The sequence below is a fragment of the Andrena cerasifolii genome, chromosome 16 (assembly GCF_050908995.1).
Source record: "Andrena cerasifolii isolate SP2316 chromosome 16, iyAndCera1_principal, whole genome shotgun sequence".
Classification (NCBI taxonomy): domain Eukaryota; kingdom Metazoa; phylum Arthropoda; class Insecta; order Hymenoptera; family Andrenidae; genus Andrena; species Andrena cerasifolii.
In genome coordinates, this window is record NC_135133.1 from 4,624,781 (window position 1) to 4,641,527 (window position 16,747).

Genomic DNA, 16,747 nt, shown 5'->3' on the forward strand with positions numbered 1-16,747 from the left:
TTGTTGTTCTAAATCCTTGCTCCGCTGCAGCTTTGTTAACCATCAACTGGTAGGATGCAGTCGATTTAAGTTCGACAAAAAGGCTTCGTTGTGAAAGCGAGCGCGCAGTGTTTCAAGTAATTCTAATCAAACGCGACGAATACGGGGAGACCATGTGACTCCATTCTGCCATTTAAGGGTTACTAAGGCTTCCTGTTTCGGGCTTTAAATCGTCCGTTTTATGGTGAACGCGTGAGGAGAGGCGAGGGGGCGCGAACCGCCGCCCCGGCATTCGGGAATTACGCAGCCGAAAAGCCACTGTCGCGGCGGAGAAATACATTCCCAATTACCGCCCGTGCTCGCAATACCGTTGTCGAAATTTGCTTTCGAAATATGCCCGACGAAACGACTCGGTGAAGTGAGCGAGTTCCGTCAAAACTTGATTAAACGCCGCGACGCGCGGCGGCGCCCTCTCGCCTCTGATCCCCACCGGTCGTTTAATAACGCGAAACGATATATCGTGCCGGGTCCCCGCGCGAGATGTATCGTGTGGTGAATGAACAGTGGTGATGTCAGTGGCAGGGGGAAGGATGAGACCCGTTGTAACTACGGATGAGAGTGAGCCTCGTGCAATGTCCTCGCGTGTCCCGAAGCTGGCCAAGAAAGTGGCGATTGATAACGCGAACGTTGGAGGGAGGGGGTGGTGGGGGTGGTGGTTCTCTTAGAATCTTTGAATGAGATCGATGGCTCGTGAACGATTCGATGGGATGAATGGGATCGATCGCCGATGAATCTGTGCGAAAACGGGGCGAAAGTTTGCGACGAATGCCGCGGGATCTGTACCGAGTTTAATAACGAGTCGGTTCGTCGCTTCCGTGAGAAAGCACGGAATCCAAGGTGTCACGAGAGTGGCCAAGAGATGCGAGACGATGAGATAGGACGAGCTTCGCGGATGAGAACGATGGCGCCCTACTCTAAAGTCGCTAAATCACGGGACAGAATCCCGGGGGGGCTTGTCAGCGGTGAGTTAACCCAAGACTCATACGCGTACCGCTCGCGTCCGCTTTAAAGCGTTCTCTCCCCGTCGCACGTCGGCTAATTGTGAGAGTTAGCAGACAGACTCCGAACTTCCACTTAAAACACACCACGCTACAAGCTATGAGAAGTGTGCGTCGGGACAGAGACGGGGTCCAAGCACGGAAGCCTTGAGAAGCTCGAGATGCTTTCTGGGGATGGGTGCAAATCGAGCAAAAGAGGTTTCTTGATCGCCAAGTTCGCAGATGTAAGGAATGATGTCGAGAGAAAAGAAAGTGGTTAGATCGTTGAAAGCTCGAAATGCGACTTATCGGTGGAAACGAGATCCTCCCCTCCCTGAAACTTCGGCTCACCTGGCGTTGAAGGGTGCTTCGGTGTTGACCCTTTCGTTACTACGTATGGTTTCTTCGGCGCACCATTAAGAGGCCACTCATTCGGCGTTAAGAGTGCTAACAAGTACGTACGTAATAAGTAGTCGAGCGAGATTAACGGGTTAAGCTTCTAAGAGAGATTAAGACCTCTCGGACTAATTCGAAAGAGAACGAAAGGAGCTTGGTAGGATATGCGCCGTAACGAAAGGGTCAAGTCGAAACGTGACTAAAGACTACTCTAAGTAGTTGCATGAACCAATCAGATCAGGCACTAACGGGCCACAGATTCGTTGTTGCGCATGTATCTCTTCCCACTAAAGCTATGGAAGCAAGGCACGAGGAAGAATCTAAAACCGTATTCCACTTTGGACGACAGACCCGCGACGGTTTAACGCCTGAAAACTGGCCGCGGACGCGATCGAGAAAGAAAGATACGCGTGTCCGTAATCAAGACACGAACGACGCTCGCGCGACAGAGACCCCTTTTACTCGATCCGCCGGTTTCCTGAATCTCTATATTCTAGATCGAAAGCGACTGCACGTGCCAGTGGTGCCAGAGAGAGGGTCCATGGCACGGCATAGCTGGAGAATTCTACCCTCTGCGATCGACAAAGCGGCTGACTCCGACGCGAGTGGAGTGAAGGGCCCGTACCTTGGGCAGCTCGCCCCTGTTGCTGTCTTCACTGCTCGTGAAGGTGCTAGAGGTGTCTATCCCGGAGTCTTTGGTCGCGCTGTCTTGGCTACCCTGCCGATCGGCCTCCCAAGACCAATCCTCCTGAGGGCCGCCGACATTGGTCCCACCGTCAAATCGCACTGTCTTTTTCCCCCTCCTCTCCGTGAACCTGATGGACACGCCACATACACAGAGAATACGAGAGACGATGCACAGTGTGTGCCTGTGCTCGGGTGTCTTTTTGCGTGTTACGTATCATGTGGGGTGTCTGTGTCGTGTGTCGGCTCGAGACGCCTCCTTATCGTCCATCTCGTCCATCCGTCGAACGCGCCCGCCGCCCCCGGAGCAAGCTCTGGCCACGCGATCCCGACCCCCGACTCCGATCCCGATCCCAAGTTCGCCAGAACCGACTGTACGTCTCTACCGTCGCGCGATTAGGTAACGGTGGCACGATCGAGGATGCAACTGCGATATGTAATCGTTCGTTTGCTGGGTGTCGCCAGAGGCCAGCAATCCCGGGACGACCGGCGCGGACGCGACACGCGAGAAAGGGAGCAATGAGGTTGTCAAAGAGAAGACGCGGATCGCGAGATGGTCAAACGCACCTCCTACTGTCGGCGCGCCACTCGTCGCCACTCCTTCGGAAGCTCCGTCTGACGAGTGTGCTCTCCTCTTTTCGCGGCTCTCGCGGTGGATGATGACCGTTATACTCGATGGTCATCGCGGCGATGTTGTGGTGCCCGTTGCGGGGTCCGCTGTGCCTACGCCCATCGCCGGACATTGACATCGGACCTCCCGTATGGTGGTAGTACCCCTTCCCTACAGTAGATCCAAAACGTTTCGTTTCCTCTGCTCTCGTCTATTGGGCTATCGAGCTAAACCGTGGCGTCTTTAATTCTACCATCCACCATCTCGTTTACCACCCGCTCCTTGCCATTCTACGCGCCTATGTCCCCTATACCCTCGACACTTGGGCTGCATCCAGAACAAAAGACACCCCCGAAAGAAACACGTCTACCGTATCACTCCCCCAAAACGAGAGTTCATGTCCTGAGATAACACCGTTCCGCCACCTTCCTGCCACTGTGAGCCTACCAGTTCTTGCCGCCCTCTGGTTCCTTCACCCTCCCCTGCTACCCCGTTATGTATGTGCGTGTACTGCGGTGTACCTGTCGAGAACGGACTAATACAGCGGTGCAAGGTCCTGCCCCTCGGGGAACAGTGCGAGGGACGGTGCTCGAGCGAACCGGAAGCCGCCCTGCAGTCGCGTCGCACGGCTGCCAGAACGCTGTACCACTTGTATACACGCGTCGGTGTGCAGGGGTGTGTGTGTTGTATGTGTGTGTACGTATGTGTGCGTGCACAGTAGCGATACCACTTCCCAAGAGACGACCGTCGGGGAGTCGCGTGGCTGCGACCTCGCGCCCCGCCATTCCGGGGAAGCTTCCTTGCGACCACATCCGGGAATAACGGCGAAACACAGAGAAACCTGCACGCTCCAGAGTGCGACGGAGGATAGAGAAGCTCCGTCGGTAGAGAATATTGATATCGGACGGTTCGATCGTCAGACTTGCTCGGAGAAACGGAGCGGCGTGCGCTCGACGCGCGAGCGTGCAGGGATCCGCGGGCACAGGGGTAGAATTTCGGGTGAAAGGCTGGGGGCCACACGTGGAGAACCGCCACCGTAATACGCAGCAGCGTATCCTCGAAACGAACATCGAAGCAACGGAACAGAGGGATGTCGGGAGTATCTGGTGAGCGATACGTGTACGTGGCGTGAGTGAGGTGTAAACGATACAGTATACCTGTGCACGATTCGTAGCCGTCCAAAGTAGAACAAATAAAATCTGTTACAGCTCTGCCGACCGATCGCATCTCGCGTTCCAAGACATGTTCCACATAGATTCCACCGGATCGATCGCGGGAATTTCGCTCGGCGTCGATGCTCTTGGGAAGATAAACGTAGGGGGGTCGTGCAGAGGGATTAACCACCGATCGAGGGCCATCGAACGCTCCTCCATCAAAAATCAATCGCCGCATGGTCATTACCTCCTCTAATCGAAGCCGCGGCAACCGACGCGCCGCGAGATGGAAGAGATTTCGAGAAACGACCATTTCGGCGAAAATCACCGGGCGCCACGTGGGCCGCGCGCGTGTCCCTTTCCCAATCGTTCGCTCGTTTTCGTGGCGTCGTTAGACCGTCCGAAAAAGTCCGATGGCGAATTGAACCTCGACGGGGGAAAAAAAAGGGTGGGTTTTCTATCGCTCGTAAAAACAGCGTCGACCATTGTGGATTTTCGTCTGAAAAATCATAATACTGCGCACCTGCGACCGATCGGCAGATGACGTACACACACATGCACACGCATACGCAGAGATATACATATATATATATATTAATATATATATATACATTCAGATATAGATATATATATGTATGCGGATCAGTTGATATTTATATATGTATATATATATATATATAGCGGAAAACGAACTGCCTTATTATTTGCATTTGAGAAAATTGTTAGTAGGTACCGCGAGGAACTGACGATTCATTCTGTCCCCGGGCTTCTCCCTCGAGCTCCTCGTAGTCACCACCATGGACGGCGGTTTATCCCCTAAAATACGGATCTCTCTTTAAGTCACACATGTCACTTCGTAGTCGCGAAGTCGTTTTTATCGCTAACATGATTAAGAAACGAAACCACGCGCGACAGACGGCGCCGTACGCGGCTCGCGCGCCGATCCGGTGCGCTGGTCGATCCTTGCAACCGTTCGAGAGATATCTCCAATCGTGCGAACGCACGTATGCGGAGAAGAGATCTGTGAAAAAAGTTCCGCTACTTGGCTGACAACGGGGACATCTATATGCTATGTCGGTTCGATGCAAAACAGACTGGGATGACGGGGTGGTACGGCTGGGGGTTGGTTATAGAAACGAAAAGACGGTCACTTTCTATGAAAACTGCACTATCGTAACAATCGAACACTGTACTCTAATGGTAATAATATCGTAATGTTTTGCAGGCAGTGTCTTGGTGTTCACGGTCTACGCGCAACAAGAAGTAAGTCGTTGTTTCGTAATGATTCGCCGCCGCTCGAGAATTCGATCTGGGGGAGGAGGGTGGTCGATTCTGCAAGGAGGAAGGAAGGAGCAGGGGCTGGTCCTCGTTCGTCGTGCACGCAGCTATAAATAAGGTAAAGCATCGCGCCTCATAAAACTGGCAAATTGGCCATACGATCGCCACGCGAGACGCCGCGCATCCCCCTCTTATATAACTGTACGACGCTTCCATTCCCATCGTCGGGGCACGTCGATACGTATTTCGAATTTACGTTCGAGACGTATCGACGTTACATCGTAACGAGTAAAATAAAGGATGGATCCTCTTCCCGCTTACCGCGATCGATGATGGTCTGCATTACCGATCGCAACCCCCTCCGCCGTATTTCCGCGAACAGCACGCTTGGCGATCGTAATTAGGCTAATCATAGAATGCCAAGAAGGCAACGTTTCCCGCTACGCCGAGGTTTAACGATATTGCATCCCTTTACGCTCGACACGCCCGGCAATGATTAAACAAACCGTGCACTTTCGAATGGGTTCACTCCTGCAACGAAACGCGTCCCTCTTCCACGGGTCCCGGGACGCGCACCCAGCTTAAAGCCGCGCGATAATCGGTATTCCGCGCGAAAGGCGGGAATCCTTTGCATAATCAGGCCAGGCGGCCTCCACAAAGTGTTACGCGCCAAGAAAACGTTCGATGCGCGAGTCAAAGGGTGGTTAAAGCGTGCGCCCAAGGTAGCCGGGATAGTCACGCATCCGCGGCCATCCGATCCCGTAAACGCGGTATTTTCTGCTAAACGCCTGCGATAAATAGAAGGAAGGTACTTGCGGCTGGGCAGCGAGTAGATAGAGCCCGCCACTGTGCAGACCCCCGCGGTCCGCGGCTGGCGCACGGAGGCAGCCGTCGAGTCTTAATTTAAAAGTTAGATGACACCCGACTCGCCGTACATAAATCACTCTGGAGTTTCACCGTCGTCCGTCCTCCATCCCTCTAACCCCCAGGTATCCGATTCGCGACCCTCCCACGCCAAAAAGTATTCGCGCGAGACTCGACGGATCCATCGCGCTCCTTGTTCCTACGACGAACGAGACTGGCGAAAGGTTAAGGATTCGGGACACAGAAATCTCCAGACACTGCACCCCTGGGCGTTAATATCCCGGTTTCCGCGGTATGTACTGGGGGTGTGTTTTTTATAAGACAGCCGGTTGCAGTAAAGCGTCCACGAATCGTCCACGGTTCAAGCGACACCGTGGCCCCGTAACTTCGGGGAGTATTAATTATATTAACCGGCGCAGAGTTTTCTGTGTCTGAGGGATGGTTTCGTGACGTCAAGAAGGTACAGGTGAACGTACGGAGGTCAGGTTTTAATCTAAGGGGAGGCTCTTCGGGTACGCAACGCGTGGCTCCTGAAAACGAATTAAAAAATCTGTTTAATACGACTTTAGCGTGAAGGGGGGAGGGGGCGGGTGGGGTGTTGGAGGCAGGATACGTCAGAGGAGTGGCAGGCTCGGTGAGAGCCTGTCGAAGCGTGTGGCCGATGATAATTTATCCTTCGCTTCGTTTTCTCCTTCGTCCGCAGTCTGGGACGATCCTGTGGACGTCGCAGCTCGGGCCTCTCTGCAAATCCTCGTTAAAGGGATGTCACGAGCGCGCGTAACGGACTTACCTCTCTCTCACACCCTCTCACTCTCACTCTCTCTCTCTCTCTCTCGAAACTTCTACAAACTAATTCGCTAGTCTCTAATTGTATTGTGTGCATCTACGAATGGGAGCAACAACGCCGTCCGACTGAAGCCGCCGTCACTTTTCTCTCGCGTGACGACCACAAATTACGCGCGCGACACGCTTCCAGCGAGCCCGGCTCTTCGACGGGCTTGTACAGATGGTCGCTAACTAGCGATCCCCGCGACCGTTCGCCGTTAATTGCCAGGCTGATCCTCTCGATCGAATGAATTTGCTTAGACGGGAGTCGAGCACCAGGTTACATCTCGTTCCACGCGAGGATCGTTTTCACAGAGCTATGCAGTCGGCCTGCCCGATGCTCTGCAGACGCGTGATTCGTCGCTGGTTGGTCGCGAGAATTACGTTCAGTTGCTACTGAAGCGAGTACTCGGAATCGTACATTCAGGTGCCAGGAGCCTGAGCCAGGGCCGCTATTTATTAAACATCAAGACGATAAGTCTGAAGGGTGTGAATCCCGAGCACCTCCCTGAATTATACAAAGAACTTTCATCCACTGTGCCAGTAATCTCCAGCGTGAACATTTCCGAAGTCTCGTTCACCTGTTACCCTACTCTCGCTGCAACAATCCTTCACAGCTTTGGGCTTAGGATCTGCTCGGAACACTCGAGTAGAATCTCCGTCAGGAAGCTCCTAGAAACTCAACTCGAGCTTATCCTGACCAATCTTCCAGCATTCATAGCATCTTCCTGTCCAACGGAAAATAAAGCAGCCCGAGTAGAATAGAATCGTCACCGAGACTCTTGCATGGTTCTTTCCAGCAGTAGTTGTCGTTTCAACAAAGAACGGAGGGTAGCTAGATGCGTGTCGACAGCGTCTCTAATAAGCGCGATCTCCGCATAGCAGCTGCCCTGGCCATCTGCATCACTGCGTATGCACCAAGCGTATAGCTGTACCACTGCCGGCACGGGCGTACGCGAGCGCAGGAATTCGCGGCGCTGTGTACAAGCTGCGTCCGTGAATGCAGGGTGCAGGTGCACGGCGAAGTAGCAACGCGTCTGATTATACCGTCCGCGGTTCCTGGACCCGGCTGTTGGCAACTCTGGCCATACGTTTCCTGAGCTTTTAATCCAGCCTTGTTAAGGCCGAACTCCAGACAGCCGCGGAAAATTATTTTAATCGACGTTAATCGGCGAGTTCCTGCTGTGGCCAAGTTCTCCCGAGTTACCGGGACTCGTGGTGACATTTCTGCAACGAAATTTCAGGCCCAGGAATCTCTTACTCGTTGCGCTACTTCTTGTGTTCGAGACGCAGCAATATGGAGATGAAATCTGATTGTTTGCAAGCGGTCGGGGGTGGTTAATCAGAGACAGAGAGGCTTGGTGGATTCTTTCGAGAAATTTGGTATTTTATAGAAGGCATCTTAGGTATGCTTAGAGAAGATCATTCGTCGTTATCGTTCGTGGATTTCCTTGCGTCGATAAGTTCCGATTCCCGCTTCCGTGGAGCTTCCAGTAAACAAAGTAATTTCAATTCCGGTAGCCACCAGCGGAAGTGGTGGATGCCGGGCCAAGAACCCTGTGAGCTGAAAAGCGACCTCGAATCCAACTCTCGTTCGCTCGACCGTCAAATTGCAATGTCTACGGATTAAATTTCGATGAAACTGCCAGCCGAGGGAGTCTGTCGCCACTGTGCCATGGGTATGTACCGAAGGTCGATGCGCAAAGGGTCGTTCGGCGTGGTATCGAAAAAGGGGTACCGGCGACGCGGATGTCAGGCTTCTCTGTGGCTCGTTGCAAATGGACTTGTTTGAAAATTCAACGAGAAAGGATCTCGGTTCGATAGCCACGGAGGAAATAACTTTCCCGCGATCGTGGAAGAAACCTGCCACGTCCCCTTTGTCCGAAATATTATACCGTGGAGCCCGGGTGAAATCGATTTCGAGTGACGGGCGTCGAGGAGCGTAAACACGGCTGCCGAAAAGTTCCTAGTGGAGCCGCCGCGAGAAGGTCCGACAAATGAATGGATGCCTGAAAGAAGGGCGGTTTTTTTTCAACCGCTGGTACATTCTGCCCGTCTTTGCCACGGGGATCACCCCAGAAATAGCGAAGGGGTAAATGTTTGAGTTCGCCCACGTGTCTGCCGCGTGACGTCACGCCGGCCGTGTGGGCGTTGCGAAAGATGGCAGGAAGGACTCAGGAAGGGTGGAGGTGAGCTTATGAGCCGAGGGAGAAAGAAGCCGAGAGGGAAGATGCGGGAAATGGTGTACATCAGCCAGGAAAGGAGGATGCGCAGAACGAAAGGCGATAGGGGCAAGGTAAAAAATAGAAAGGGGACGTAACGCGAGGTGGAAAGTGTAAGATGGAGCGGAAAGCTCGAAGAACGAGATGAACGAAGCCCTGGGAGGTGCAGAAATACCGAAGTAGAGGGTTGCAGGTGATGGCGAGGACACTCTGCCACGCACAAACGTCGATTCCGATCTGATAATTGATTCTCCCTTGGAGAAGGGGGAGGAAGGATCCCGAGACGTAAACAGGGAGAAGTTCTTACAGGTGTAAGTACAAGGGTGCCGGCAAGAGAGACAGGGACGGGGAGTACGAGAAAATGGGTGTGCGGAAGGGGGTATAGGGGTGGCGTAGGAGAGAGGGCGAGGGGTATACGAAGGATCAATGCAACGACGGGACCGGGGAGGGCAGAACCCGAGAATTCCCGCAGGATAGTGTGCGATATGCCGCGATACACGATCGCGGAGATCCGATCGAGGATTTAACGGCCGAGAGGATAGCTGGGATGCCGTCGAGGAGTCCACGCATCCCTTGGACCCTTGGCACAGTCAATACCCGGCAGAGGTGGAGAAATCTCAAGGAGACGATTTCTTGGCCGATATTTTCCCTCGCCAACGAGAAACCACTGACAATGAGACGTCTTTGTATTATAAAAAGCTGCAGAAGCTTGGCTCCTCCTGTATCGCGATTGAAGCCTCAATCAACGAGCCTCTACCCTGATCCTGACCATCGGCCCTATCCTGGATCGCTGAAGAGGATCCAGCGGATCCGCTTCGATTCCATCGTCGCATCTCAGCGAAGAAACGAGCATTACTCGGTGAAAGGGTGAGAGAAGAGGGGGGCGAGGGTGCACGGAGATACGAGGGAGCGTGGCTATTCCGCGGGAGAGGGCTCTCTCCGAGCGATGCACGTCGATGAATCGGTTCACAGTTGGCCGATCTCGCGACTAATCAGCCGTGAGTCACGTACGTGTACACCTCCGCCCCGTGTGCTCTCTCCCCCTGGCCGCTCGAAACCGGCTCGAATGCGTCGCATAAAAGCGACCGACGTCGGGCGTCGAGTGTTCTCGTGGAACACGGGGGAACGACGGGGATCCAAGCGACGGTAACCTAAATTTACTCATTAGCCAAGGATGAACCCGGTTACGCTTCCCCGCGCGCGCCGGCGCCTTCGCGATAATGCAGTATCGCTTTTCATCTGCCACTCCATTCGAGGCGTTCTGCCTGTGCAGAGCAGACCTACTTTCCCCATTTTCAAATATTCCGCCTCCTCCCCCCTGCCTCCCGCCCCACGCGTGTTCCCTCTTCTCTTTCTCTCCTTCTAACTGCCGCGGACCAACCAGACCAACGCCGCCGCGCAATTAGTCTATTTTTTTCCACGGATCTTTCTCCCCGATAGAGCGGACTCCCGTGTGCCCTCTCCTTCCGAGGCACAAAGAGCTCGTAAGCTTGGATATCGCGCACGCCGCGTCCTGGAACGCCTGACAACGGCTCGCCATCGATTTAGGAGCAACTCCTTGCTCGAGTTGCTTGGAGCGTTAATCGCTTTGTAAACACGCGTACGCGGCGACGCGCGAGCTTTTTAGACTGCATGAGCATCGGATCGGTCGATTACACTTTCCTTCGCCGGCTCGCCTGTAAATATCGCGATACAGGTGCACACATTCTCCGTAAACCAATTATCCACTGACACGGAAAGCCTGCGCTCTCCTCTTTTCTCTCACTCTCTCTCTCTCTCACTCTTTTTCTTTCATTCTCGCATTCCCTTTTTCTCTCTCTCTCTATCGTACAGCGAGTTTCAAGGGCGAGGCTGACCCTCCCGACCAGCTCTCGCCCTAATGTCTCCGTCGCGGCCGATCCTCCACGTCGACGGTAATTCGACGGTGGATCTGACGTTTAACCCCCGTCCGTTGCTGAATTATACGACCGGCGGCCACGAGGATGTGACATTCCGGAAGAATAACGGGCAATATGGCTGGCCCGGCGGATGACGAACTTCCAAAGTGTCCCAATGAAAAAGTACTTAAAACCGTGTTCCCGATATGGGATCAAATGCGCGCTGCCGTCGTGCCAGATTCGGATCGCTACTTTATTTACGATTTCCCATAGACGTTCACCGTCGTCGCGCGAATTTAGAGCTCATAAAGTTTTAAACGCTGCAACCGGTTGGCGGCGCACTTCGCGGGAAGTCTGTAAGGAATTCATTAATTTTAGGGAATATGGAACTTTGAGCGCCCCCCTAAGAGATTCGTGAAATTTTAAGATCCTCCGCCAGCAGTTCCAAGCCCCGGCGAAAGAAAAACCGCGGATCCTTTGAATTTTCCAGAAATGTCACTTCCTCCCCGCTCCGTCGTACACCTATACATACTTAACCGTCGCCTGTACTCGAGAGCTTCGGTTAATCGCGGTCGCGAGTCTTTATCGAAGCCGTTGCCTTCCAAAGAACATATCACGCGAATCAGAACCGGAGACTGTTGAGAGTGTCGAGTCGCCGAGTTGAATGAAACGCACCGATACTCGCCGCTGAAATCGTCTGCAGGTTTGCACGAGTAAAGTGAGCCATACTTACATGGAGGCTTAACGATCGGGAGAGCTTCGAAAAGAATAATCGTGATGTAGAACGCGTGGAAGCGACGCGAGAACGAGCCTAATGGAATTCGCAGGTTGAGATCGCGATCGTCAACCCTGGACAGTATCCTCGAGCTCGGCGAACATCGGCTACTGCTGGCTAACGAGCAGCGGCGACCGACGCTGATAGAAATCTCGAAATCGACAAAGACAGATATCGAAGGTGGACTCACCCTTCTCGGACTCGTCAGGCTCGTCGCTGGCACACTCGGGTGTGCTTCGCTCCTCCTCGCTGCTGCTGAAGCTTCTTTGCGGCTGAAGACCGCCCTGCCCGACCACGTTTTGGGGCGGATGCGCGCTCTGCGTTTGGTGCACCGAGTGTTGCTGAGGAGGATGCCCCACGATTCGAGGAGGGCCAACTTCTACAGTTGCTTGACCATATGTCATTGCGAGATTCGTGTTCTGATCCTGCGAATCAAACAGGATCTCCTCGTACCTTTCGCTCGTTCTTAAGCTGTCCGAAACGTTACGCGACTAGCCGGGGGGAGAGGGCACGCTTCGTAGAGACCAGCATCCCTTCGGCGGCTAGCGCAGCCCTAACGACACTGAATCGAGCAAGTAGCTAGAACGAGGATAAAGCGGACATCGAAAACTCCGTCACCCGCCTATACAGACAACTTCATTCCACGGGCCTTCCCGGAAACGGAAACGACCCATCGAGAGACCCCATTTCGAGCACCGCCTACGCAAGAGATATCGCCAGCTCTGGCACCTACGCGCTCTCGCAGCTCGTGCAGAGGATACTTGTTGAATCTTTAATTCCCAAGTATCTATCGCAGCGTCTCGTGCATTAACGTCGTCGGCCGTTCGACCGGGCCGTGCCAATCGAGCGTAGGCAGCTTTCTTACCAGGTAGCTCTGCTTTTCCATAAGACCATCGATCTCGCCTCTGTACAAGTTCGGGTCATCCTCGGCGTACGCTTCCGGATGCCTCGGCGGCGGCTGCACCTGATGAGAGGGTGCTACGTGAAGAGTCGGCAGGGCCCTCGTGTGAGGCGATACTGACATATCCACACCGCTATCGCTGGTGGACAGTCGACGCCCTGGCACCTGAAATCGCGACGAGCAACTGCCATTTCTCGTACCAGACGACCTCACAGTTCACACTGACTCGCCGCGTGTGGTGTTGCAAACGGTGCGATCGTTGCGCAATTGTTTCGTCAGCGGGGTGATAATATGCTATCCTGGGCACGTGTGCCGCTGGACAATTCGTCGCGAGGCTTGCTAGCAGGTAATTAAACCCTAGCTCTCTTAGTGTTTCGCGTAGTAGCGATCGAATTCTCCAACGGCACGGTGGCCAGGATTGGTGAAGAATGAATGTGTGAAACGTGGTGACATGTAAACACCTATATACCAACGGCATCGCCTTGCTTCGATCGAATTCGTTACGCACACGATCAGCCAAGTGTTTTGCATACGTTTTCAGTTTATCTTTGTACGTCCAGAGCAACAGTGCGTGCAGGAGCGCTATTAAGGGCCACAGGGACGCGTCCCCGTGGCCGAGCAGTGAATGAATGAAGTAAATCGTACTTGCTCTTGCTGAGAGTACTGCCTTCTGAGCAGACTTCCGCTCCTTTGCAACAATGGCAAATTCTCCTTCTCGGCCGCGCTGTGCGCTCTCTCGAGTTTCGGTCTTTTATCCTGAGTTTGGTCCACGAGTCCCGGAGGACCACCCACCTGCATGTCCTGCATCCGTCGCAGCATCGCGTTCTCCGCGTTGTCGAACCCCTTCTTCGTTATCCATTGTCCGGTCTTCAGCAGGAGTTCTTGCTTCTTCCGGCAGACGATGCACAGCCATACTACCTGAAACCAGAACGAGTCCCAGGACTCCAATTACATTGAACATCCAGGCGTTAATTTCATTGCCTTAGATAGGAAATCTGGGAGAATCGTCTGAGTCTCGTGGATCTCAGGAATCTGAACTCCCGAGGTTTCTTAGTTCGTTATTGAGTTAGTAGCATCAGAGTTTTCGGGTGCTGGAATCATTAGGCGCATCCACTAGCGCACCCAGAGGGGGGAAAGGGTCCTGACACCCCCCAAAAAGAAAAACGAAAAAGGAAATTTATGTAACTACGACCGAAGTAATTTAAGAGCTTTGTAAAAGAAGAAGAAAACCAGATTTTATTCTTTAAATCAATTTTTATAACCTAATGAATTTTATTGAACTTTCATTAAAAATATTTTTGTCCGATCAACTCGGCTCCCCCAAGGTTCAATCCTAAGGGCGCTAATGGGCGTATCAATAACGGGTATCGCGAACCTGAACGGCTTAAAATACTCGAAGCGTCCAAGATCTCTGGAATGTTGCTGCCGTTCGAACTAAGAAGCAGCATTATCGTAAACGAAAATAATCTGTACCAACGAAACAGGGGGAGAGTCCTGGAGCTGATCGATCCAGGTCGCCGCTTGTACCAGGGATATTAATAGGAAATTATCTATAGGAAGTGGACCAGTCACGATGCTAATTGAAACATGTACGACGACGACGGCAGGTTCAATTTGCAGGTTCTAAAGAACACGCGTCCTCCGCACGGCGCATCCGCCGCGACGCCCCCTCCCGCTGGTAATATTTGTCGAACGGGGTTGCGAGGACGAGACCGTGTTAAAAATACACGACGCCCGGCGGGGGCAGCGGAGCTAAACGGGCGGGGAGGTTCGTATCCTCGGCGCCAGTTTTCGCGGGAAACTGGAAGCTCGCCGATCTCGCTGGCGGAGAGAAATTGTAAAATCCCCTTTAACGAAGTCTCGGGGCTCCGTGGCGGGCTATCACCTCGGGTTGAATTCTTATGCAAATCCGCGCTGCTCCGAGCAACGTTAAATTAAATCAAGCGGAGCCGCGACCGATGCAGGCAGCGGCGCGCCGACGAAAATATCTGGCCACGTAGCGGCGATATCGAATCGTTCCGACGTAATTACGCGTGATCGGCGAACGGAAACAGCGGATGACAAAGGACCGCGCGACGAATTTGGGGACGCAGCGATGGGAGAGTGAAATTTCGTCGAGGAGCTCGTTCTTCGACCGCCATTCACGGACACGTGCAATGAACGAAGGCTAATAATTAGCGGGCCACCGCGGCAGTCGAGCGTTTTGAAGGATGAATAGGCGGGCAGAATACTCCATCAAGATAAAGGCGTGATGGATGGACCATTTAGAAGCAAACCATAAAACAATGCCCATGCCGGTTCCCATCGATAACACTTTCCATGCCCATTCACGCGTATTATTGCGCCGGCTATAATGGCGCGAGGAACGCGGCCGCAAGAACAGCGTCGGCTCGATTCAGCGGTGAATTACGAGCGTGCATACCCCGAGTATCGTCAAGGGGGCAGAGTTTCGCGGTGTCGAGCCGAATCGTTTGATCCATATGAAGGCTCTGCCCCTCCTTTTCTTTCCCGGCGGATCTCTCTTTCTTCTGGCAACGATGTCCGTTCGTGACACGGCCTTCGAGGGGGTCGGAGGGGGTAGGAAACTCGCCGGGAATCGGTCTATTTGATCGATAAACAGAACTCGGTCAAAATGACCGAACACGAGGTCGCTCGGGTTAACGTGAAATAAGTAGAACGCGGCAATTCGTTCCCAAGTATTTTTTTTTTCTCCCCTCCCTCGTGGTCCCTGCGCGGGCAACTTCCGCGAAATGTCACGCAATTACGGCTTACGGGCGGCAGACGGCGAGGGGTGGTCCAGGGACGCTTGTTCGCACGTGAATATCGCGATGAATCGATATAGCCCCACGCACCGCCGTTTCCACAATTATTCTTGCCCATTATCATTACTCGATGAGCCCAATCCGGCTCCGCGTGCCCATATTCCGTTAATCTGGGGATGAAAACGCGTTTGCCCCTATTAGACGACGCGGCGGTGTAACGGGGTCAGATAGATAACCGAGAAACGTTTATTCGTTAAAAAAAAAAGCTGCGGAATGGATGTCGGATAATTGGCTATGATAATTGCGGGGGCAGAGTTAAGAAATGTGTGGCAGAGGGGAGAGGATGACGAACGATCCGTGTACAGGTGATGTATTTTAATACAGCATGTGCCGCGAGCCCTGTCATTATTATTTCAGGCTGATATTCGGCTCCTAATTATAAATATCAGCGGGAAAATACGGGACGTGGGCGTGATCAATGATTCCCGGCCAGGGCATCGAGAGTTTCGCGCGGAATAACGTAATTACATTGCAGCCGGCATCGCATTACGTAAAAACCTGTAATGATGGCCTTAACGGGCCGGGGAGCTTGTTACATAAATAATACTTTAATGTACTTTTCGTCCGACTGCAGAGGTTGACGGTCGGAATATTCGTGCTCGCGTGCGCGGAGGTTGAAACAGGGCGACCGCGAAGGAAAAGGGAGTGCCGTATCGGGGCCAGTAAAACGCGCGCTGCCACTGAACGTCTGCGATATTCCAAAGTTCTGCCGGTTTAACGAGCAGAAGAACATGCACGGTGGGGAAGTGAACTTCGGTCCACTCGACGAGGAACAGCATCGTCGATCCGACGGTACTGCGCCCTTGGCGAGGCAGGCGCTCCACTTTTCAAACAGGCTACCAGTGAATGCGAATTGATTTTTACCTCCTCGCTCGGCGAGCTTAATAGGCGAGCGCGGTCTCATGGAAAAGAACTTTTTCCTTTCGCCGGGCTCCTTCCCGAGCGCGATCCGCTCCGGCTAAATGTACCCCATTTCGTCGTCACTGCATAATTGAGCACAAAGAGAGCCGCGGCACCAACGGCAAAGGAGGCACGCTAAAAATATCCAGCACTTGCACACCGTCGAGCGTTCCTGGCCGATTCGAGGGCCTCCATCGCGGGCGGTACGGGGCCGTTCAATCACGAGATTACAAGGCGACGGGGATATCGGGGACGCGGTGGAAAAAGGTGACGAGCACGCGGCGGACAAACGGAGGCAACCCCCCTCCCCCCCGGGAGGCACGTCGAGGATGCTGCTCGAGCCCGCGAGATTTGGCGCGCCCTTACGGTAGCGCGCGATTCGCTGGCTGCCGAACGGGCAACGTGCACCGACTGCGGAGCTGT

The 16,747-nt window shown here is 53.5% G+C and overlaps 1 protein-coding gene across 16 annotated transcripts in view; it reads right to left on the minus strand.

The window, feature by feature from the left end:
* Positions 1-16,747, minus strand: part of Rim (Rab3 interacting molecule) — a 65,536-nt gene that overhangs the window by 32,449 nt on the left and 16,340 nt on the right. For 8 of the 16 annotated variants that reach the window (XM_076829153.1, XM_076829147.1, XM_076829148.1 and 5 more), the window contains exons 3-7: positions 13,248-13,520; positions 12,567-12,767; positions 11,892-12,126; positions 2,664-2,877; positions 2,038-2,227 (exon numbers count right to left, since the gene is read on the minus strand). In XM_076829153.1, coding sequence (XP_076685268.1) covers positions 2,038-2,227; positions 2,664-2,877; positions 11,892-12,126; positions 12,567-12,767; positions 13,248-13,520 — 1,113 coding nt within the window. Of the gene's footprint in view, positions 1-2,037; positions 2,228-2,663; positions 2,878-4,593; positions 4,677-11,891; positions 12,127-12,566; positions 12,768-13,247; positions 13,521-16,747 lie in introns of those variants that run through there. The other 8 variants (XM_076829152.1, XM_076829156.1, XM_076829155.1 and 5 more) reach the window with 8 other exon arrangements.